At 38.1% G+C, this 25,041-nt stretch overlaps 2 protein-coding genes across 2 annotated transcripts; one reads left to right on the top strand and one right to left on the bottom strand.

Moving 5' to 3' along the window:
• The first annotated feature begins 3,869 nt into the window (after nt 1-3,869).
• LOC149818527 (putative multidrug resistance protein) lies at nt 3,870-10,582 on the top strand. The gene is made up of 7 exons (XM_089986239.1): nt 3,870-4,061; nt 4,296-4,350; nt 4,515-4,693; nt 5,357-5,814; nt 6,696-7,236; nt 7,925-8,809; nt 9,215-10,582. The coding sequence occupies exons 1-7, from the start codon at nt 3,870-3,872 to the stop codon at nt 10,580-10,582; spliced, it is 3,678 nt and encodes a 1,225-aa protein (XP_089842365.1).
• A 6,592-nt stretch (nt 10,583-17,174) lies between these two features.
• On the bottom strand, nt 17,175-24,642 carry LOC149818526 (calmodulin-binding protein 60 A-like). Its single transcript, XM_089985630.1, has 7 exons — nt 24,397-24,642; nt 24,140-24,215; nt 20,587-20,639; nt 19,990-20,480; nt 18,952-19,112; nt 18,205-18,408; nt 17,175-18,123 (listed from the first exon to the last, which is right to left on the bottom strand). Exons 1-7 carry the CDS (start codon nt 24,483-24,485, stop codon nt 17,494-17,496), a joined length of 1,704 nt encoding a protein of 567 aa, XP_089841756.1. The 5' UTR covers nt 24,486-24,642; the 3' UTR covers nt 17,175-17,493.
• Between the last annotated feature and the right edge of the window lie 399 nt (nt 24,643-25,041).

Below are 25,041 nucleotides of genomic sequence, written 5' to 3'. Positions count from 1 at the left end.
TCAAAAATCAACAGCTATAAAAGTGCCAAATAAGAAAATTTTATTGATTAAAAAGTTGTATTTTTTTGTAAAAAATTCAACCTAAGGATTGATTGCTGTCCAATCTTTTTCTGGGAGAAAATTGCTGTCAAAATGACCATGATGAATTCATCTATGAAGTCAGATTTGATCAAAACTATTTGCATCAATACCTTATCTGACGATGGGAATGACATATGATGACACAACCCCACTACTCAGAGACCCTGTTTGCTGATTATTACTAGTTTGTGGGGCGGTTTGTAGAATTCTGTTAATGAGGAATCTCTCCCTCTCTCTCTCTCTCTCTCTCTCTCTCTATATATATATATATATATATATATATACCTCTCTCTCTCTCTCTCTCTCTCTCTCTCTCTCTCTATATATATATATATATATATATATAGAGAGAGAGAGAGAGAGAGAGAGAGAGTAATGCGCTTGTTATGCCCCTTCAAAAATCTTAGTTTTGGTATTTTTTCTCACATATAACACTCAAGATGTGACCTATAGGTTTTGTTTAGTGGGAACCAGATTTTGGATCACCCAAATCAAAAAGCATCAAATTTTCTTGGCTCATAAAAATACAAATTTTGTGTCAATAAACATGATTCAAGAGTCAATTCCCACTAAATCAAACATGCTAAACACATCTAACAGTTCAAATTTATCAAAAAACACTTCAAACTGTAAAGCCAAATTAGGCAGCTAATATTTTTAGCTCTCTCTCTCTCTCTCTCTCTCTCTCTCTCACACACACACACACACACACATATATATATATATATAGCTTATGAAGTATTACATCATACGGTAGTATATAGTCTAGTTGAATAGATCCAGTTATCAAATGTTGGATTTAATCATAGAGTTGTTAAACATGACTTTTTTTTGGTAAGTTTAGTCATGATCTCCTGAACGTAATAAGTTTTTAGGCTTAGTTTAGTGCTAGGTACGCTAGTTGCATATGCAGGTGTTCGAGAACATGTCCGGGACCCATGTACCTCGTAGGCATCGCCATCAATCATCCCTTATCCAATTTGAAACAGGGGTCAATTTGAACCCTTCAAAACCCCTCCAAAATCAACCACTTTTGTCTTGAATCATCTGAATCAACCAAAATCAGTCAATTTGAAGTATAATTTCATAATCAGGCAAATTCTGTTTTTCTTATTTTTTATTTTTTTAAATAAAAAATCTTCCAATTTGATTCAATTCTTTGGTTTTTAAAGAAATTGATTCACCTAGTGAACAATTTTTAACAACATTGCTTGAACATCTACCTTTTGGATTTTTTCTTAATTCAAGCATCAAAACATAAAAAAGCTTTTAATTTAAACTTTTATAAATATTTGTTGAAAAAACATGTTCTAAGAGTCTATTTCAAATAAATGGATAATGTTGGATACATTTCTAGGCTCGGATTTGCAAAAAAGTTGTTGCAAATACCCTACAAAGTTCACATGAAACAATTTTCTAATATATATACGAGCAAAAAAAGCATGTTCAATCAGATATGCTAAATAAAACATGCTGCATGGGTTTTTGGGGATTCTTTTTGTTATATTTTAAAATTTTGACTATATAGACATCATCTACGCACTCGATTTTATAGGGATCAACTTTTGGATTGTTCAATTTCAATGTGGGTATGTTTTTATTAAGGTTTGAAAAAACAATGATACAATATTTTTATAGAATTTTGAAGCTCCAAATATCATTTTTCATAAAAAAATCATGATCCCGGTGTCGCTTCCTAGTACATTGACAATGCATAATACATCTTATATGTGTGTGTGTTTGTGTGCGTGAGAGAGAGAAAGAGAGAAATAAATGTGTAGAGTTGATACCATCCTAGATCTCTTGAAAAAAAGTACTTGCATGTGGTTTTCTTGCTTATTTCAAACCTATAGATGTGTTCATCGTTACTTATTCTTTAAAAAACATGTTTTGGATGGAATCAATTTAACAAGAATTCTTGATTTTTAGTTAATCAAGTTTTAGATGTAATATGAACCATTGATTTTTTTTGTGGAGCTAAAAAGACATCTAAACAAAAAATATTTAAATTAATATATGTTTTCTATTAAATAATGCACACAGATCACATCTATGAATTTATATTGAGCAAAAAACACATGCAAGTATGTTTTCTAAATGGGTCTAAAATGGTTTGAGAGATGTTACACATTTCACACACACATGAGATAGCATTTACTGCCCTCGTGGATAAGGAACCTCCTAGTTGAAACTAAAAAGGTTGTAACTTATTTATTAAATAAAGCATAGAGATGACATCTATAAATTTATATTAAGCAGAAAACACATGCAAGTATGTTTTCTAAATGGGTCTGAAATGGTTTGAGAGATAAGCTACACATTTCACACACACGGGATAGCATTTACTGTCCTCGTGGGTGAGGAGCTAATTGAAACTCTTTGAAAAAGGTTGTTTTGATGAAATCTGTCTTCATGGCAGTGTTCAACATGGTTAAAATAGTATGAATTGATCCTTGGATCATAGTTTTTCTATATAAAGGGAGCCTAATATGTTAGGCCCCATAGTTTGAAGTGTTTTATGATAGATCTGAACCGTTAGCATGCACAATTTAGTCAACTCTTGGATCATGTTTTTTTGATGAAAAAATATTTTTTTATGAGCCGAGAAAAATCGATGGCTTCATAACCACTGATTTTGTATCACCGGAAAAACTTGTATACTGGTCAGATTTTGGTGATCCAAAACCCAGTTTTCACTAAACAAAACCTGTAATCTATGGTGTTAGATGTGAAAAAAAAAACCAAAAACTACATTTTTTGAAGGGGCCTAATGGGGGCAGAACAATCGCATTGCTCATATGTATAAGTGAACTAGGCATTTTTTATATTTTTTGCAGGTCTGACGTTGCATATGCATTCAACATTGTCCATTTGCTAGGAATCAATCGTTGGATTTTGTTTTTTTGACAAAAACATAAATTTTGGATGCTTGAATATTTATGAAACTTTTGAGCTGTTGATTTTCATGCCTGTGCAATCAGATTTAAGAAAAAACAAAAAAGTTATGAAAATCTCAATACACACTCTAGTTCTTATATTTTTTTGTTCTCATATTCTAGTGGCCACTAGAATATAAGAATTAAAAATATGACAATTACCGTGTGAAGAGAGGTTTTCATGGATTTTTTCGTCTTTCTCTTAAATCTAGCCATATGGATGAAATTTTAATCCTTTGTTTTATAGGGACCAACTCTTGAAGCATCCGATTATGATACATAAACAAAAAAATTTACTTTAAAATCAATAGCTCAAAATTTTCCTGAATATTCAAGTATCTCATATTTTTTTTATAAAAAATATACGATCCAGCCGTCAATTCCTTGCTTGGTTCTACGACGCTTGATTGAGAAGATGCTGCTTACATTTATGATTTCTGCAAGACAGGTGCAGGGTTGCTTCATGAGCACCGGATGTATATATATATATATATATATATATATATATATATATATATATATATATATATATATATATATATATATATATATATATATAGAGAGAGAGAGAGAGAGAGAGAGAGAGAGAGAGAGAGAGAGAGAGACCATTGAATGATCACGTGTCACAAAACTTTTCGAAACCTTTTCCTTCGGAGCATTAGTGTCGCCATTAATGACGATTCGGCAGTAAGAAAAATAGTGAAGAGAGTTACCTATAAACTCTCTCTCTCTCTAAATCTCTATAAATAGAGGCGGTGTTTGTTTGCATCCGTAGAGAAGGGAAAACTTGGGAGGCGTTAAAAGATGCTGGGAAGGAAGAAAGGAGCTGGGGAGTCCAAGCCCAAGAAGATGATGGGTTCCATAAGGACCATCTTCATGCATGCAGACACCGTTGATATGTGTCTCATGTCCCTTGGCTTCCTTGGTGCAGTAGGTGATGGCCTGACCGTGCCCGTTATGCTGCTAATACTGAGCAAGATCGTGAACAACCTTGGCAATGACCCTTCCCTTGATCCCTCACTCTTCACCAGCAGAATCAACCAGGTATGTATCACCAAATTAACCTTCAATGGGGGGTACCCTACCCTCCTTTTTGGTTCTGTGCATCCTTGGCCGTTGGATTTTGCCAAACAGGCCCATCACAAATTACCACAAAGGAATTAAAGGATACCCATGACCTGATAACTTTGGTACTATCAATCATTTAACACTTCTTGAAAGAAGAAAAGTGTTTCATGAGTTTCTTTTGATTATCTTTCCTAATCTTTTGTGTTGCAGAATTGTGTGGCACTCTTGTACATGGCTTGTGGTTCATGGCTGGCTTCTTTCCTAGGTAAGTCGGCAAAAAAAAAACTCATTTGATGAAAACAATGTGAATATATATATATATATGAGAGAGAGAGAGAGAGAGAGAGAGAGAGAGAGAGAGAGAGAGAGAGAGAGAGAGAGAGAGAGAGAGATATGGTGCTGATGCATGAGTTTTTGTGATCATTAAAGAGGGCTATTGTTGGACAAGAACTGGGGAGAGACAAGCGTCCAGAATGAGAGTGAGGTATTTAAAGGCAGTGCTGAGGCAAGATGTGGGCTATTTTGATCTCAAGGTGTCAAGCACATCAGAAGTGGTGACCAATGTTTCAAATGACAGTTTGGTGATCCAAGATGTGCTTAGTGAGAAGGTAACATTCATTGCTCTTAATTAAATGACATGAAAAGGATACTCTACAAATGGATGGTGCTTAGAAATGGGGATCACTTAATGCCCCTCCCCTTAAATGGTAAACCCCGCATGAGTGCCCTAACTTCCAACGATCCCAGGGAAAATCAATCCCGGGTAGGATGGGGTTCATGAATTTAGGCCTAACATGGCTCAATATGGTTTCCATAGTTGGTTCCCACATTTAATGATGGAGAACCAAGTTGCAACTTGCAATGACAAACCCTGATCTCTGATATTGGGACCTAAATCTTTAAAGAAACATGACCTACAAAAAGCAACCAATCCCACATCATCAATCTTCCATGGCGAACAGCAGGGATCATTGACGATTTAACAGATATTCAGCAGAAAACTTAATCTGTAAAGAAAAAGTTGATTAAAAGTTTTTGTTGGGATTTTATGCTTTAGTAGTTTAAGGTGGCCTGGCTATAAATCTTGACTGTCCATTTGAAAACCTAATGGAAGAGAATAGAATGAGACCCACAATTGTACACATGTAAATGGTGATGCTTAAAAAGTCAGGCTTTAATCTATACCATCCATTTTGTCTAGTGCCAACCTATATGACCACTTTTGGTTGTCACCTTTACTAAATTCTGATTATATCTTTTCTGGTAAACAGGTTCCAAATTTGATAATGAATGTGTCAACATTCATAGGGAGTTATATAGTGGCATTTGTGTTGCTATGGAGGCTGGCTTTGGCGGGATTTCCTTTTGTGGTCTTCTTGATAATACCAGGATTGATGTATGGGAGGATCTTAATAGGACTGGCAAGGGAAATGGTAGATGAATACAATAAGGCAGCAATAATAGCAGAGCAAGCAATATCTTCAATAAGGACGGTGTATTCTTTTGTAGGGGAAAGCAGGACCATGACTGAGTTTTCCAAGGCTCTAGATGGTTCGGTAAGTCTAGGGCTTAAACAGGGTCTGGCCAAGGGTATGGCCATAGGGAGCAATGGAGTAACCTTTACTATATGGTCCTTCATGGCTTGGTTGGGCAGCAGGCTGGTCATGTACCATGGTGCTAAGGGAGGGACTGTCTTTGCAGCTGGTGCCTCTGTTGCAGCCGGTGGGCTGTGAGTGCTCTCTCTTTCTCTCTCTCACACACACACAAAGATACTTGGAAAATGATGGCCGTATGGAAGTGGAACCACACTAAAGGAGATATAGCCCAAAAAAAAGTTGATACGTCAAATGCTAATAGATTTTGAAAATCGAAGGGTCTACATCAACACACACATACGTACACACATACATACATGCATGCATGCATATATATATATATATGTGTGTGTGTGTGTGTGTGTGTGTGTGTGTGTGTGTGTGTGTGTGTGTGTGTGTGTGTGTGTGTGTGTGCATAATTTGGGACGGGGGGGCTTATCTTCGATTGCCTACTGTACCATACTATCTAACTAGAAATCAGCTTTGTCCAGTCAATCTGATTCCAGATGCATTCATCATGGTTTTTTCATTAGGGGCTGCATCGTGTTATTGTGCCATTTTCAGCTTAAAGACGTTTTTCTGAAGTGTGAAATTTTAGAGCTTTGTGAACTGTTATTTTCTTAAACATTTAGAAAACCTGCTTACATAGCACAATTGGATGATCGAAAACATACGTGTTTTCCACTAAACAAACCATGTTGATCACATCTTTCTGGTTTCATTCACCAAGAAAAAAAAGTGGAACATGGACATGGTGTTCTTTTACTAGATTATACATACTGTTGATAGTAGAACATGGGACACACATATATGTGTGTGGTTTTCCTTAATGTTAAACCATATGATTTAATGACAATGTATGTGTGTGTGTCTCAAACACATTATCAAAAATTGCTCTACACTGTGCACTTTTGCTATGTACATGCATGCATGGTATCACGTCACCATCCTGCATATATGGTTCACCTATTTCTCCTTTTTTTTCTATCCTAATCTTGTTTGCTTTATGTCACAGGACACTGGGTACTGCACTTTCAAATTTGAAGTATGTCTTTGAGGCATGCTCAGCAGGAGAGAGAATCATGGAGGTGATCAAAAGAACCCCAGAGATTGACTCGGAGAACATGGAAGGAGAGGTTCTAAAGGATGTATTGGGTGAGATCGAGTTCAAGAACGTTGAGTTTGCTTACCCATCAAGGCCAGGGACCCCCATATTTCATGACTTCTCTCTCAAGGTTCCGGCCGGTGAGACACTCGCACTGGTTGGCGGCAGTGGCTCCGGAAAGTCTACTGTGATTTCATTACTTGAAAGGTTCTATGATCCACTTGGTGGGGATATTTTCCTTGATGGAGTGTGCATCAAGAAGCTTCAGCTCAAGTGGCTCAGGTTGCAGATGGCCTTGGTGAGCCAAGAGCCTTCCCTATTTGCAACTTCAATCAAAGAGAACATACTTTTTGGCAAGGAAGATGCTACAATGGAAGAGGTTGAGGCAGCAGCTAGGGCTGCTAATGCCCACACTTTCATCTCACATTTACCACAAGGATATGATACACAGGTAACAACAGTACTGACAATAATACATTTTATTCTTGTTTTGTTGTGTCAAATGGATCAAGATCAATGGATCAGAAACCTATAGTGTCACGTACATGGTCAAGAGCTTGTTAAAAACATACTGAGTATGCACACATGAGTTCAATTTTTTTTTTGAAAAATAAGATAATGGGACACGGGCTTTTTAAATGAATAAGAATTATTTTTTGATATATATATTGCAATTCTTTCTCGATACCTCTCAATTTATTGACATGATAATAAAAATGATTAAAAATATTAAAATAATGGTTGTATGTGTGTCTCGAGTTCGACTCATGAGTTAAGATACGATGGCATGCATTTTTTTATTTTAAATCAATAAATTTTGATATTTTAATCTATAAAATACAATTTTATTAACATAATATTAAAAAATATTAAAACACTAAAAGTATTAAAATAATTTCTTTACCGTCAAGTTCATGACATGTCGAACTCATGTCACCCATGTCACGACTGTGACAGGTCAAGATCCATGTGGCCACAAGAACATATCACTTGAGTCTCATTTGCAAGGCCAATGGAGCTAAGTATATATGGTCTAGATTTATAAAGGTCTTTTTTTCCAATAATTTTGCCGCATATTTCTTTGTGCTTAATTATTCTTGCACTTGTAGAGAGTGAGAAACTTGGTCTTCATTGTTTAGGTTGGAGAGCGAGGTGTGCAAATGTCTGGTGGCCAGAAGCAAAGAATTGCCATTGCCAGAGCCATAATCAAGTCACCTAGAATCCTTCTCTTAGATGAGGCAACAAGCGCATTGGACTCAGAATCGGAGAGGGTAGTTCAAGAAGCCCTGGATCAGGCAAGGGTAGGCCGGACCACCATTGTGGTCGCGCATCGTCTTTCGACGATTCACAATGCAGATACCATAGCAGTGGTTCAAGGAGGTCAAGTGATGGAAATTGGATCCCATGACTCCTTGATCCAAGATGAGAAAGGCCTATACTGTTCACTAGTGAGACTCCAACAGATGAAGGATAAAGAGGAAGAGCAGAACTTATTGGTTCAAGAGAGCACATTAGCTGCAACAAGTGGTAGTATGAGTGGTAGAATGCAAAGATTGAGTAGGTCTAGCTCTATGAGTTCGGTCGCATCAACGCAAACCGATCAAGTTCCGAACAAGGCGTCCGAGCCTCCCCTTGTACCTTCATTCAGGAGGTTGTTGCTCATGAATAAACCGGAGTGGAAAGAGGCCATGGTTGGTTGTTTTGGTGCCACTGCCTTTGGGGCCATACAGCCTCTGTATTCCTTTACAATGGCCAGCATGATCTCAGTCTTCTTTATTCCCAACCATAGTGAGATCAAGTCAAGAGTCAGAATGTACTCGCTCATTTTTCTTTTCTTGTCTATCTTCTCCTTCCTCATCAATCTAATTGAACATTACAATTTTGCTGCCATGGGAGAGGCTTTAACAAAGAGGATCCGTGAGCACATGCTCTTGAAGATTCTTACCTTCGAGGTTGGTTGGTTCGATGAGGATGAGAACTCTAGTGGACTCATATGCTCCAGGCTTGCCAAAGATGCTAATGTGGTAAGTAGCAACTTCTCTATGTTTCTCCAAGACAGGATGTGAGACAATGTCACAATGATGCTTCAATTTGAGTCCATATAGTGTCCTCCTATATATTATTTGTAATAGGAAACTGCATATAGGTGGCATATCCCATATCCTTTGGGAGTGCTTATGTGACATAGATGTGAGGTGCCATATGAAACATGTCTAAAGTTCATGAACTCTAACAGGACTAGCATAGAGCTCATGAACTTGGTCAAGAATTCTATGCTAATACCATACTTAATTATTATTCATATCATTAATGAGGGGTTACACAAATTGTATCGTGTTAGTTAATGCACAAATTATCACATCTTGATTAATTGAATGTTTATTAATAATGTAAATGACAAATTTAAAATATTGGTCTTAATTTTGCAGGTGAGGTCCCTAGTAGGTGATAGAATATCTCTTCTGGTTCAGACCTTCTCTGCTGTGGCCATAGCATGTGCCATGGGGTTGGTCATTTCATGGAAGCTTGCCATTGTCATGATCTTGGTGCAACCCATAATCATAGTGTGCTACTATGCTAGAAGAGTTCTGCTAAAGAACATGTCCGAGAAGGCTATTTGTTCACAGGATGAAAGTTGTAAGTTAGCTGCAGAAGCCGTGTCCAATCTTCGTACAGTGACTGCCTTCTCCTCGCAAGATAGGATTCTCCTCATGTTTGAACTCACACAAGAGGGACCTAGAAGAGAGTGTGTCAAACAGTCTTGGTATGCTGGTATTGGACTTGGCACATCGCAGAGCTTAATGACTTGTACTTGGGCTCTTGACTTTTGGTGGGGGGGTTGGCTCATATCCCATGGCTACTTAAATGCCAAGCAACTCATTCAAACATTCATGGTTCTGGTAAGTACAGGCCGAGTCATAGCTGATGCAGGTAGCATGACCACAGACCTAGCCAAGGGTGCGGATGCAGTAGGCACAATGTTTGCCATCTTAGACCGGTACACCATGATCGAACCCGATGACCCAGAGGGGTACAAGCCCGATATGCTCCACGGTCAAATTGAGCTAAATGATGTAGACTTTGCATACCCATCTAGGCCAGAAATCATCATCTTTAAATCATTCTCTATAAAGATAGAAGTTGGCAAATCGACTGCATTGGTCGGACAAAGTGGATCGGGGAAGTCGACAATTATCGGTCTGATAGAGAGATTCTACGACCCGATAAAGGGGACGGTCAAGATTGATGGTAGGGACATAAGGTCTTACAACCTAAGGTCACTAAGGAAGCACATAGCACTAGTTGGCCAAGAGCCAACCTTGTTTGCAGGGACCATAAGGGAGAACATAGTTTATGGTAAGGAGAACGCAACCGAAGGCGAGATAGTAGATGCAGCCCGGGCAGCTAATGCACACGAATTCATCGACGCGCTAAAGGACGGTTACAACACATGGTGCGGTGATCGGGGGTTGCAGTTATCTGGTGGCCAGAAACAGAGGATAGCCATTGCTAGAGCCATATTGAAGAACCCAGCCATATTGTTACTAGATGAAGCCACTAGTGCATTAGATAGCCAGTCTGAGAAGGCTGTGCAAGAGGCACTGGACAGAGTCATGGTAGGTAGGACAAGTGTAGTGGTGGCCCACAGGCTTGCCACTATCCAAAACTGTGATACCATTGCTGTGTTGGAGAATGGTAGGGTGGTAGAGAAAGGTCCTCATAGTGCCTTGTTAGCTAAAGGTGGGTCTTACTCCTCACTTGTCAAACTACAGCATAGAGTCAATGTCAACAAGTAGGCAGCTTAGAGACCAGACGATTCCCTTTAGAGAGAGAGAGAGAGAGAGAGAGAGAGAGAGAGAGAGAGAGAGAGAGATTGACAATCTTTTGTGTTTTCATACAACACTAGTGCACAAGATCAATCAGAAGAGAATAAATATCTTACTGGTTCATAGCAGCATGGGGTCCACAAATTTTTTTTTTGCTCTTTTTTTTTTCTATTTTTATATTGTAAACTCTACCCGTTGACACCCCTACTTACACCACCGCCCTTGTCACTCTTTATTGCTGAAATTACTTATTTGGCTTTAACTACATTACAACTACCAAAAGTAACTTTCAATCATTTGAAAAAAATAAAAAAATGGTCTTTTAAAAAGTTAATTGCAGAGATGAGAGAAAAAAAAAAAGGTTTTTATCGAAGTTACTTATTTGACCTTAAATGTATTTCAATCATTTAAGAAAATGAAATGATTACCGTCATTTTAAATAGTCAACAGGAGTGAAGTGAGAGAAAAAAGACAAGCGCAATTTCTTCAAAGAGCGAGCAATAATACGAAAACTTTTACATTGCAGGTAGGGGTGGGCATCGGCCCTACCCGGTCAGTTGACCAGGCCGGAGAAGCCCATGACCCGGGCTGGGTCTAGTTCGGCCTGACCCAATCTTAAAATGCATAAATGCTTGACTAAAATTATGGGTTAAAGAGAGAATAATAAGTTCTCACGCAACTAATTCTTAATTAGTGTAACTAATTAGATAAATAATAATAATTAACAAATAGCAAGTTACTATGCAACCAATTAAGTAAATAATAATAGTTATTTAAAAAATTTATATTATTAAAAAATTAATAAATAACTCAAGCCCAACCCACGTATTTAACTGACCAGGTTTCATCCCGATACCTAATAGGCCCATGCCTAAAATCATGGCCCATAACTGGCCAGGCCAGGTCGTCTTGGCCCATTGGCTGAGCCCATTGCCCACCCCTAATTGCAAGTAGTTAAAAGTAATTTCACCATAAGCTAGATGCCTATATGTAAATTTCTATTGAACTGATACAACTTGCATGTAATCAGTTCCTTATGCTCATTGGTACCAGATATTCACACACACTCTCTTTATATATATTTATATATAATTATTAGAATATGAGAACTAAAATTATTGACATTTTCAACACTTTTTGCAAATCCAACCATGTGGATGTGCTTGGCATGGTAAAAAAAAATGTAATTTTTGAATGCTTGAATATTTATGAAAATTATGAGCTATTGATTTTAAAGCCTTAAAAAATCTCATTTATGCATCAAAATGGGATGATTCAAGAGCAGGTTCTTAATTATAAAAAAAGCATGTAGATCACATCAGTGCAGTTAGATTCAAGAAAAAAGAAAAAAAAATCCATGAAAATCGTGATTCACACATTAGTTCCCATATTCCAGTGACTCTCTCTATATCCCTCTCTCTCTCTCTCTCTCTATATGTATATATAAACGTTTGCAGGTACAAAGGCTGTCAGATCTGTATAGTGCAGTTTGTTTTGATCCAATCCTACTTCATACATTTCATACACGATTCAACATGTCCAAAATAATTCCCTGCCCCGGTCCACCGACATCCCTAGTTATGGATACCACTGCTTTTAAGCACTTATATGCTGAAATATTATACCCCTTCTTTAAGAATATGGATTATGGAATCATGGAGTAAATTATATGTATCTTAGCTGCAACGAATAATTTCTTTCCATTCCAAAGTATTGATGCAATGGTTAGAATAATGCTGAGTGGTGACCTAAACATTCTCAAATAGTTTTTCTTTTCTTTTTGTTATAACGAAAGAAAACCCTCACCAGGAACCGGGTCACTTTTTTTTCGACCATATACCATTGGGATTCGAACTTGCAATGTCCAAACACAAGGTGACATGCACTAACTGCTCCTTCCAGACAGGCGAAGCCCTCCCTCCTAATGGGCCCAGTTAATGGCCATGTGAAAATTCATTTAGAGAGTCCACCTTTCATTTCCTCAGGGTAAATGTGATATAAGGAAAGACCCACATGAGCTCATCCAATAGATGCCTTATTTTGCAACCAAAAAAGTTTTGTGCATTTTTTCTTTTATTTTTATTTTTTTGCAGCAAACAGCAGGCACAAATCTTGTGGCTTCCTTCTCAAAATGCAAAAGAGATGCAGCCCACAAGGGTTCTCTACACCTGGCTAGGTGGGTTTAGTGTTGGTCATCAGGGTGAGTACCCGATGGGTTGTTGGGTATCCGACCCGAGATAGGCCCCATACCCCTCAAAAGCCATGCCCAGTCAGGCCTGATAAAATAAAGGATGAGGGATTAGGTCAGGCCCAGCCAGCCCAATGTCCACTTTTAGGTGGGTCGTCTTAAGGTGTTCAAATTGAAGGAGGTAAAGAGTTCTATACCCAGGGTGGACATCCCTTGCTGCAAGGCGAACCAATGAAGAAACTTTCTTAGTAGGCAAGGGGTACCAGGTGATTTAGGCATGTCCGAAGAGCATGCCCATGGAGTTTTATGCTGTCATGACAATGATCGTAAGTATGGTAGGCAGAGCCAGCGTGGCTAGGTCTTTGATCTTGGGAGCGGTATAAAAAAAGTGAAGTTTCGCATATACAAAAGAGGTTCGCAAGTTATATGCATGACCGTGAGGACATCTACAAATATATGGTGCAAACATGTTGAACTAGAACAAAAAAAATATGTGAAGATAACGATATTCACAAAATAACTTTAAGACATTCACATGCTAAATAGATTTGCGCATTAATAGGAGTTTCGTATATAATGTTTGTAAGTGTCAGACTTTTCGAATGTCGAACTTTCACAAATAATATTAATAGGAGGTTAGCTTCACACCTTTGCGAACGTTCTTTAAGTGACCTTTTAGTGAAAAAAAGTCAAGACTTTCACAAATGTATGAAGTGAACCTGCCGATGTCAACTTTTAAACTTTTAAATTGTAGAAGGTTTTCATCGGAAAGAGATGACACTTTACTGGATGCGTGTATTCTGAATTATATCAAGAAAATTCAAGAAAATTATAACAAAAAACAGAATTATATCAAGAAAATTCAAGGGAAAACATTTATAAACCAGGGAAGAAGATAAAATCGCAAGAAAAAGGTGAAAATTGATTGTAATGCCCATGCAGTCCCTCTGACAGGAGAAAAAACTGATTTTTTTGAGAGAAACGTTCAAAACATTTTAGCAAAAGTACTTTAGTACAAAAAAACCTAATATGGATCCAGTTGTGTCGGATCTCAAGTTTGTATCACATTGGACCTTGAATTTGAGTCTTGTAGTTCCTACAGCCTCAACTTTTAATGAGAAACTCGCATGCATATCTGGATTTTACCGTGTTTTACAAAGTTAAAAACAAATTAAGCTCATAAAATATTGAAGTTTTCTTCATAACTAGTTTTGTGATGCTGTTTTTTTAGTTCAGCTGCCGTTTTCGCATGTTTTATTTAATCATGTATTTATTGTTTAACAAATTGCAATTTTGCACATTGCTAACTATTGTCTAAACCTCATAATCAGGCACAATTCAGTCAACCAAGAAAGCATTGGATTGAGCCCAAGCTTGACTAATTTTGTAGATGAGAAAGCTTAGCCTAGCCAGAGTTTTTTTTTGATGAATAATGCTGGGGAGTTTTTCCTATAGTTTCATTTATCAAATATGTGAAATACATTCCCATAAATCTATGAAAAACTTTCCAGTCATGTGGCTTATCTTTTCAACACATAAAGGGCATGTTTGGTTGAGTCTCATGAGATTTGAACTCTCATGCAAATGAGAGAACTATAATTCATATAGGAAGGGGTGACGAGGGATCACCTCCAAAATGTGAGTACAGAAGAAAGAATGAGAGAATGAATCGGTAACATTGGCTACATAAACATCAAAAGTGAGTAGTGAGAAATGGATTCTCAATTGTTTTTACAAACGAGAGTTGCTTTCTCATTTATGTGAGATGGAAACTACGTGGAGCCTCATGTGATTCTAATTCATGTCTCCAATTGATTTGAAGTTATATGTGGCCCAACAAACCAAACTTTACCCAATTAGTCCCTCGCTGGCGCAAGAGCTTTTAATATATGGCGCTTTAACTTTTTTGCAACCTTAATTTTCCCAGTTGATTTGAGTTGAAAAGAGAGGTATCACATCACCTCCTTTTCACCTTAAGAAATGTCAATGGCACTTGCATGACCAATATTCTAATGTCTCAGCTTTTATATATATATATAGCATGATTCCAATGGACGAGTGGCCTGTGGCCTTTTTTCTCTCTCTCAACATGTCAATTTGCTAAGAACTGGTCTTTGAATCGTGTTTCTTTGATAAAAAGAAGTGTTTTTTAGGTAAAAAAAAAAGATGATTTTTCAAGTTTAAAATTTAAAAAATTGTGATCCATTAATTTTTTCAGGCCATAGAAAAGCTTGCTTGCATGACAAAATTGGATGATCTAAAGCAGATTTCTAAAATATTTGTATGGTCAGATACTAAAGAAAATGAAAAAAATGGTGGAAAATGAGTCTGGTGCACACGGATAAATTTGTACATACCCATCTTAGCTGGCAATATATATATATATATATATATAGGAATGGAAACCTACAAAATGGGTACAGAGATAAATGAAACATGCTAATGGATTTCAATGATTGATTTACTAGAAATCAATACGTGGATCATTCATTTTGGATGAAAAAAATGGTATTTAGAGCCTCAAAATTTATGAAATTGTAGGTCATTGATTTTTGAAACCTATCCATGCATCGGAATAATGCTCCAAGAAGTGATTCTTATACAAACAAGCATATAAATCACATACATACTATCAGAATTTCAAAAAGGCACTGAAAATCCAATAGCGTGCTCATTTTGTAGGTTTTTCTTTCCATATATATATAAAGAGCACAGATTCATTTGTAACTACAGAGGGTACTCAATTTTTTAACCAAATTTTTTTACTTTTTAAATTTGAAAATTATAAACTATATTTTTCAAATAAAAAAACACAAACCAAGGGCTGGTTCTTAGCAAATGAAACATGCCAAAACATCTGTATGGCCCAAACATGGGGAAATGGTGTCTAAATACCGATGAACTTGGGGGCGTGGGCACCCATCTCTCTCTCTCTCTCTCTCTCTCTATATATATATATATATATATATATATATATATATATATATATATATATATATATATATAAACTGGTATGCACCAAGATTTTCATACGTTTTTTTTTTCAAATTTCACCGGATGTCATCTAGATGCTTGATTTTATAGAAACAAACTCTTAATCGGATTATGATGTATAAGAAGAATCTTTTAAGGCTTGAAAATTAATGACTCAGAATTTTCATAAATATTCAAGTATATAAAATCACATTTCTTGATCCGATTATGATGATCCATACTTTTGTTATTCAAAGGCACACTGGAGCCCAAAAGTTACCCGTGTTCACTTTATTAACACCATGATTCATGTTATGACCATAAACACTCTGCTCATCTGGTAGGGTGACTCGTGAACGTCATCAATTCAATGTAAAATATATCTAAAATATATTTTTTACTACTTAACCAGCTCATACAAATCAAGTCGAGCCGAGTACTTCAGCTTACCAAGCATATTTGACAAGTTTAAAAGAGCTTTACGAGCTGAACATGAGCTGAGCCACGAGCGACTTGGCTTGTTTCCCAACCCTGCCCGCAGGTATTCATGTCTTAACTACAAGGCCAAAGCTGAGTATACTCCCTGGTGAGCAAGGGGCACATATGATTTTTACACCAACGAGCTCCCGACTGATTGAGGTAGTTTCCCGGTTATCCAGAAAAAACACCATGATTTCTTGGAAGAAAGCAGCAGGCGCACTAGAAAAATCTGACATGGTAGACATAATGCAAATATTTATTTGTATCTGACTGGGAGAAATAACCAATGATGCCATTCACAGAAGATAATACTTCCATGGATTATTCCGTGTAAACACCCGTTTAGACAACCAAATTCTGCTTAATCAAGTGAAAACTCTGCCCAACTAATACCAAACCAGCCACTGAAGAAATTGAGAGTCCAGATTGAACTCTTCCCTGCAACATGCCTGGCGTTTTGCAAGTTTCATGCCAGTGAGCTCCAGTTCAATTTGAGATCAATCACTGGAAGAGATGGCGGAGTCGAGATCTAGTTATGCGAACTCACACCAACCGTAAAACAGCATTGGAAAAATGATTTCCCTAACCTCTTAATCAAGGAATCAAGAAAGACATCCTCTTGTCATACTAACCTCTGAAAAGCACATTCCATCTCCCACCACTTTCAACATCGTGACATCAGAAATTAAACTCTAAAAGTTTAAAGTAAACTTGCCAGTCGGGTTTTCGCTCCTTGAAATGCTCATTCCCAGCAACACTACCTCCATCAAAATTCATCGGAAGCGGAGTGATTGTATTCTTGGTTTCAGATCAGGAGGCTTCAGTTTCCATGAATGAGAATGATCACCTTAGTTGACAAGCTCAAAGAGGCAGCTGGAATGGATAAAAGGTCTGTGAATCCCAAGAACCAGTTTCTGCAAGTGACTACAGAAATGGCTTTCTATTAATTAAGCCTTCCATTTCTTTGAAGATATTTTCATGTCTAGCTCCTTTCTATAAGAGCTACAAAAACAGAGCAGTAAATATGTAACTACCCACACTCAGAGCCACCATCAATACAGAGTTCTTTTTATGTATTTACACCATACCACCACAATGAGGGGGTTATCATGTTCCAGAGGAGGATCTGCAGCTCAAATAAAGCCATGAAACAGGTAACCGGCAAATCAAAATTGCACTACAATCCATATGCTATACATGCAAAAAAACATTTCCTTTTGATACTGTACACTACCACATCTCAGAATTTTGAAGTCTCTCTCGTCTTGCTCCGCTTGGAAGCCACCTTTCTCTTTATGGAAATTCTCCACTTTAATACAGCTCTCAGTGTCATCCAACTTGTGTGAGCCTTCGAATGGTAGAACTCCGACTTCATTCCAAGGAAGCCAGTAACAACAACCCCAAAGTCTTCTTGTGAATTACTATTGTGAGTTTGTGACTGCAGGGTGGGGTCGGAGTCAAAGTATTGCAAGTGCTCATCAGAAAGTTCTGCATCATATACAAGTGAATTGGTCTCTCTGTATAAGTCCGTAGGATCGTTGTATGGACTACTACCAAGAACATGAGATTCGAGTGAAGAAAGCCTGTATCCTGCACTGTTCCCAGTGACACATTCATCTAAACCCAAACCCCTGGCCGACAAGAGTGATGAGAAAACATCGGATGGTGATGCAGTTGAATGAGAGAAACCACACCCAGTTACATTGTGATGACCTGATAAGTCACTGCATGGGAGATCCAGCACAGTCAGTATAGAAGAAAGAGTTGCAGAAGGCAACTGCTGAGAATTATCGGATGCAGCAGCCCCATCATAAGAGATAACCTCACTCCAATGTTCATAGGCCTCTTTAGCCAGCTTTTGCACATTTACCTGATAAAAAGTTTAGGTAAACCACTTTTTTGAAATCAACACTCAAAAAGAAAAGCATGAGATAGGGAGATGATAAAGTGCCTTATCGGTGTCCGAGAGTTCATTCAGTGGAATCAACTGTCCCTCACGAAGGACCCCAAGTAGTTTACCCACAACATTGAAGCTCAATCCCATTCTTCTATCAGCATGTGGATAATAAATATACATTTGGTTGTCAAGTCTACATGTATTGGCATGGTCCGCCACGATTTCCCACATTTTAGCAGACATACCACTTCCTAAAATCTGGAAAAAGTACAATCGAACATACAAAGCAATTAGGCAGAAAAAAACACTCTGGGGAAATAGATCTCCGATTCTCCTGTAAGTATTGTCACACAACATTTAACAAAAATAAGAATGACTGTGGCATCTATCCCATGACATCATGCTCAAAATAACAATTATTGCCATCAGCGTTGACCGCAAGTGGCTTAAGAGAAACATAGGCATGTTTATTAGGACAAGTTCAGGTTGGCCCAATTTTCTAACTTCTTTAAAATTTATTCTCAAGAAAAAAGATGCAAAATACATATTTTTTCTGTTCAAATTAAATAATAGATCTTTTCTGATTTAAAAAATGAAAGGAAAGTGAAACCCAATATTGTTATAAGACAGTATTTATGTTAAAGAATGTTTTCCACATTATATATAACATTTGATGTTTCCATCTTTTCTCTGCATTTGCATGCTAAGGAAGCAGATCTTTTTCTATGACTAAAACTTTCATACTTTCATGATGCCAACTCAGAAACTTCAGAAGAGAAAAAGAGTAGAGATGAAAGTTACACTCCGCAGTCTCTGAGGCTCCCTACACTGAAGTGTCAGAAAATCCTTCACAGTGTGGATGTTCTCACAGTTAAGACGTTTATGAAAAGCACCATCTTTGCCAATCTTCTCAAGACGCCAGACTTCATCAACTAAAGATGGGGGATAGTGCTTCTTGTATACTGCCAAGAGAAAGAAAAAAAATGATATAAAACACCACAGAAAGGATATGACCTCATAGATCATGAAAGCTATTCCATAGGAGGTGAATTAGTTTGCCTTAGTTTCCAGAGCAATCAATAGCCAATGAAAAATGACAAAAAAGAGAGGCATTATCTGCTCCTGGTCTGATCACAAGTACATGTTGCACAAAATATAATCAATGCAGGACACATGCAGAGAATAACTATGTTCTCGTGAAGTGCTTATCTCTTTCTTATCCTGCTACCCACATTGATTTTATGGGTTTCTATCTAAACTTGACAACTAAGAATCTGATGAAACATACAGAAACCCATAACAAGAGAACCTAAACTAGACTATGACAAGAAAACGCGGTGTCCATGGAGTCTACAACATGGATTTCATAAACATACATACTGGTTGCACTTAACAGTGTGTATCCTGACCTGGGAGAGCAAGCTTAAACTTTTTTTTTTAATTTCCTCAATTTGAGGGCTTAACCCCAACCCCAACCCCACTCCCCTCTCCGCGCCCCCCCCCCACACACACACACACACACAATGGCCACACTAATGAATGGGCTTTCCACATGCATCCTAGTTTCAGCTCGGTTCATGCATGTGTCATAGATTAGCAGCCGGAACCAACTTCATGATCTAAGAGAACGGCTCATGAAGTTGCTCCATTTTTCATAATACAAGGAACTCAGGAATGTTGTGACTATAAAGACAAAGCTCTTGCTCTGGAATAAAAGTGGCTTAACAGATGGAAATTCATGTATTGCAATTGGTAAAAACAACTTATAATAGTTCATTAGAACACCATCTGAACACATAAAATCCCATGCAATATCACCAACATTTTTAGAACACTCACATTCTCCACGGTGATCCTTAACCATGAATGGCTCTGACCTTGCCTCTCTAATCCCCATCCCATCAACAGGGCCTTCACTAAGTCTTGCGCCAAGCCTGAATTTGCGACTCCTTGTCCAACTTGAGTTGTCAGTGAAAGCCAGATCCCCTGCCATGCCAGTGCCAGCATTGAGATTTACAAACACATCACCTCCAAGAAGTTTTCTTCTTCCATCTCTTTCCCGTACTATGTTACTTTTAAATTCATCATATGTCCAATTCTCTTCATCATCTTCAAAATCTCCTTCAAGAACCACAAGTTCCACCTTAAGTGAGGATTCAGGGCCTGAGGTTACCACCTGTCCAGTAAAGGCATCCACTAGTGCCAAACTTAAAGCAGAACCATCCTCCCCTTCAATTCTGCTACCGGTGAAAATTGGCAAGGAAAGTTTATTGGTAAACCGTAGTTGAAAATGTTTTGAACAGGGTGGATGAATTTGTTTTACACAAGGTCTGCAGCAGGACAAAAAACAAATATACACAATGAATAACAATAAGAAACTCAACTCCAGTATCGTGCTTAGAAGAATAAAGTATCCCAACAAGTATAAGTTCTCACTGTAGCTTGTTGGCTGAATGATTTCTTAATGCAAGCTCTACTTCCTCATGGACCTGAAATAATAAAGTTAATAAACCATTGAACTTAGGTACTAACATCAAGTTCATGGTGATATTTCTCATATATGCCCATATATTTGGGCAAAAAGAACATGATTTTATGGAACTATATGCTATTTAGTTCTCAAAAGATTTAAAAAGGAATGTGAAATATAAAGTTCGAGATCATTACTGGAAAGAGTTACCAACAATTTAAGGTGAGGTGGATGGCTTGGAAAGGATCAAGGTCTAAACAAAGAAATTGCTGTTTATTTTTTGTCAAAAAATAAAATGCTTTAACTTGTTGAAATGTAGACAAAAACCCAGAACACAAGGTGCAGTTTGAAGTCAAGACCAAGAACTTCGGTGATGCTTAAAGCTCTCGAAGACACACAGGTCCAAGCACAATGCGCTGCATCTCACAGGTGTGGTATAAGCCAAAGTAACCTCCCAACCAGAGTTACCAGTCGAGGAAGCGGGAGCGGGAAGCGATATGGGAAGCGGGAGCGGGAAGCGAGGCACTTTCAAAAATTTAGGAAGCGGGGAAGCGTGGGACCACTTAGAAGAAAATTCTGAACCGTCTCGGAAGCGACCTTGGAAGCGAACCGGAAGCGACCTAGGAAGCGAACCGGAAGCGAGGGGGAAGCGAAAAAAATGAAAAAAAGGGGGAAGCGAGGGGGAAGCGTGGGGGAAACGTGGGGGAAGTGCGCTTCCCATAAATGGGAAGCGCGTTTCCCATAAAAGGGGGATGCGCTTCCCATAAAAGGGAAGCGCGCTTCCCAAAAAAGGGGGACGCTTCCCCTCACGCTTCGGAAGCGCGACGTTTCGCGCTTCCGAAGCGCGCTTCGGGGAAGCGCGCTTCCCCTTTTGCCTAGGCGCTTCCGGTAACTCTGCACCCAACACAAGTCCATGACAAACAATTCATCGCTTCTACATCCCAGTTATTGCCTAATAACCTAGACTTTTGATTCTACTATGTAAAGCTTGAACACGAGGCATTGGGGAATGATCAAGAAGAGGAAGATTCTTCTACAAGAAGGAACCAAGAGTGTTCTTCGTAAACAATACAGCAAGCTTCATGAAGGGAGGCATGGTTTGTTGATGGCATTTTCATCTTGTGCATGTACACCACAAGATTTCTACTTTTCTATCTATCTAATGAGATATATGGATGGTTAGGACCAAGGTTGCCAGAATAGGAAGCGGAAGCGAGAAATGATACAGAAAGCGGAAGCGATGCATTTGAAAATGTATAGGAAGCGGGAAGCGAGAAACAAAAAAAATATATATAAGAATTGAATGGGAATCGAAATGGAACACAAATAAAAACTAAAAATAAAAGTGATTGCTCTTAAATTTCATGATTTTTTAGTGTAAGAATTAAATTTTTAACAAAATCTAAAAATGATGACTGCCAATTTAGAGAAAGCACATGGAAGTGGGTGAGAAGCATGAGAGGAAACACATAAAAAACAAGAAAAATAAAGTAAAATAACATATACGAAGAATAGATGAAGCGTGTGGAAAGCATAGGAGAAGCGTGGGAGAATCCAGATTCTCATCAAGTTTTGAAAGCGAGGAGTATCGCGCTTTCAAAGCGAGTTTCCGAGAAGCAGGCTTCCCACCTACTAAGAAGCTTTTGGTAACTCTGGTTAGGACACACTATCACAACCAAAAGATCTCAAGTTTGAATCCCACAGGGTTATCCCCCAGCTTGCCTAGCCAAAAGAAAAAATATATATTTGTCAAAGTCCCCGAGTTAATGTATATGAACATGCCAAGCATACTAGAAGCAAGTCTCATAGAGATGTTGGAAGAAACAATCCCAGTGTTATAGAATTGATAGATTGAAGTTCAAAAGCTTAAACTTAAAAAATAACTATATCAAATATGGAGTGAAATAAACAGCTGAAAACAAGGCTAATGATAAACACAATGACTGAAATGTGTTGTAAGAGCATCGTATAAGCAGTTGAAATTGAAATATTAAACTTTAATGCTAGAGGAGTGAGTTAAAAATAGCCCTGAAAAGAAAACATGAAGAGCAAGTGGCTAATATCACTAAACCAACTAGGATTAGAATTGAATAGAAATCTGAAAATTGATGACCAGATTTATATCATAGTCACCAATATCTGTTTCCAAATGATATCAGCAGGGTTTTCCCTTGGAGAATCTAGAAATATCAAATTATTCACTCTTATCCAGAAAATCATGACATTTTAAAAAAAATAATAATTGATTAAAAATTAAAATTTCAAAAATAATTGAATTCCTATCAAGATAACTTAGAGTTTTTTCAATTTATTGCAATACTCTGGACACATGCTGATTAGGTTCAGGTCTATAAAAATCTTAAAACAAATAATAGGTTTGCTTTACAAATAAGTAACTTATTCCTTTACTAAAGTAGTTTAGTTCCAAGATCAGTCTTGGTATATTTTTTTTTAACTTTTAAACTCAACAATCAGAGTGCAGCAAAATATAGTGTGAATATCAAACTTGCAGCGACAGATAAACATGCTCTACAATGAGATAGAAATTCATCCCAAGAGCCAAAATAAGAAGACATTACAATCAGCTCCATAAGATTCAGTATAACACTGTCAGAAGTATTAAAAATCTCAAACATGGTTTTTTTTTCTTGCTTTTATCCAGTGACGTGACTGATACGAATTGGGCATCATTCATCTCTCCAAGTCAAATTAGTGCCACTATAATGTCTTCGCATGTCTATTATGATTCATCACATCAATTGTGCTGTTAAAGTGAATTGAAACTTTAGTAAAGGAATATTCCCCAAGTAGGGTCATCCCATCCACTACGCTTATATCATGCCTAAAGAATAATTCCCATCAAAGCGCGTCCTTATATACACAAAAAAGCATTCCTAAGCAATGACAATGTACCCATTCTCGAAAGGGTTCCGATGAGTTGGTTAGGCGTCACAGAAAATAACCCGAATTCCTTACAGCATAGTTGCATCAAGTCACTTACCATCCAATTTGTTATTCTTCGCTCATCTATTTAACTTTGACAAAATACCAACAGAATCCTATATTACAGAGTCCACACCTCCCCACCACACATCTAAAATGAAATTTAGAGTTGTGTCATATTACATATATCACTTCACCTTCACTTGTATCTCCAAACAAGGCAAGAAAATCTACATTCCCCAACCAATCATCAACAAATAACTAATACATCATAGTTTCCACCAACTAATTCATTCATTGCTCGTTGATCAACCTCCTTTCAACTACTCTTAGACTCAACACGTTGAATTTCTCCCCAATTAGCATCTAACGCGCACAGTAACCCCCTTCCTGCGTAACCCACGCAACCCTCGACACTAGAAGCGCACCCCAACGAAATCCAAACAACACCCAATTCAATCTTCATCGCCGAACAGATTTTCGGATCGAGAAAACGAACAGAGACAGAAAAACAACGCCCGATCTCCCACAAACAACTCAAACCCAAGAAAGATCTTCAGGAGGGAATCGACTTACGATGCGCCGGAGCAGGGGCTCTAAGGCAGATACGAACATCTGGAGGCCGTCGTTCTTCACCACCTCGCTCACCAAACTTCAGCACCGAAAACAACAGAGAGAGAGAGAGAGAGAGAGACGAATTAGCGCAGAGGGAAAAACAAAAACACCAAACCATAACCCCAAAAGCAAGAGTAAGAAGAAGGAGAGAAGGAATTTTCTGGCGAGAGGAGAGAAGGAATTTTCTGGCGAGAGGAGAGGGCGACGTTCTCCGCTACCTGTACCAGGAGGGGACTCTCCGGCGCTTCTCCTCCGGCGAGTCTCCGCCGGAGCCCTCCTTGCTCTCCGGCTGCCGCTTCTGCGACATCTTCGGGGGAAGGAAGAGAGAAACGAGGGAGGGGAGAACGAAACCATAGAATTCATCGATGGAGCGCCCGTGAGAGCGCAGAGAGAGGAGAAGAGGAGCTCTGCAGAGGCTCCATGAGAGAGTGAGAGAGAGTAAGTGAGAGAGAGAGAGAGTAGGAGAAGGATCCGTAGTCATTCAGACCCTTGGACCGAATATGCAGTGGGTCCCACCAAAAACGCGGAAAATATAGCGGAGCGGGCCCCACGGGCCCCACTTTTGCCGCGTCTCTCTCTCTCTCTCTTTCTATATATATATATATATTTGTCCGGATTGGGTGCAATCACATGACAAAAAATTTGTACATTAAGCACCATAGATGGAGGGTGATCAGGTGCGTAATGCACAAATATTTGTGCAATCATATTGCACCTGATCTTTTCACTATACAAAGAGAGAGTATATATCGAAGAAAATATCACAATATTATCGCTGTATTTCAGCAAAATGATATTATAGGTAAAATGTTATGATATTTTAAAAATATCACCAAATTGATAATATCACGATATAGTTACAA

The sequence above is a fragment of the Nuphar pumila genome, chromosome 13 (genome assembly GCF_984573655.1).
Source record: "Nuphar pumila chromosome 13, dmNupPumi1.hap1.1, whole genome shotgun sequence".
Lineage (NCBI taxonomy): Eukaryota > Viridiplantae > Streptophyta > Magnoliopsida > Nymphaeales > Nymphaeaceae > Nuphar > Nuphar pumila.
Note: the sequence above shows the minus strand (reverse complement) of the source record. Positions and strands in the feature narration are given on the sequence as shown.

Excerpts from the sequence above, each read along its gene's own strand:
- LOC149818527 (XM_089986239.1), top strand. The coding sequence starts at position 3,870 with ATGGGTTCCATAAGGACCATCTTCATGCATGCAGACACCGTTGATATG. Across the intron at positions 7,237-7,924 it reads CACAAGGATATGATACACAG|GTTGGAGAGCGAGGTGTGCA; the intron begins GTAACAACAGTA and ends TTCATTGTTTAG. Across the intron at positions 8,810-9,214 it reads TTGCCAAAGATGCTAATGTG|GTGAGGTCCCTAGTAGGTGA; the intron begins GTAAGTAGCAAC and ends TTAATTTTGCAG.
- LOC149818526 (XM_089985630.1), bottom strand. The coding sequence starts at position 24,485 with ATGTCGCAGAAGCGGCAGCCGGAGAGCAAGGAGGGCTCCGGCGGAGAC. Across the intron at positions 20,481-20,586 it reads CATTCAGCCAACAAGCTACA|ACCTTGTGTAAAACAAATTC; the intron begins GTGAGAACTTAT and ends GTCCTGCTGCAG. Across the intron at positions 18,124-18,204 it reads AACTCTCGGACACCGATAAG|GTAAATGTGCAAAAGCTGGC; the intron begins GCACTTTATCAT and ends ACTTTTTATCAG.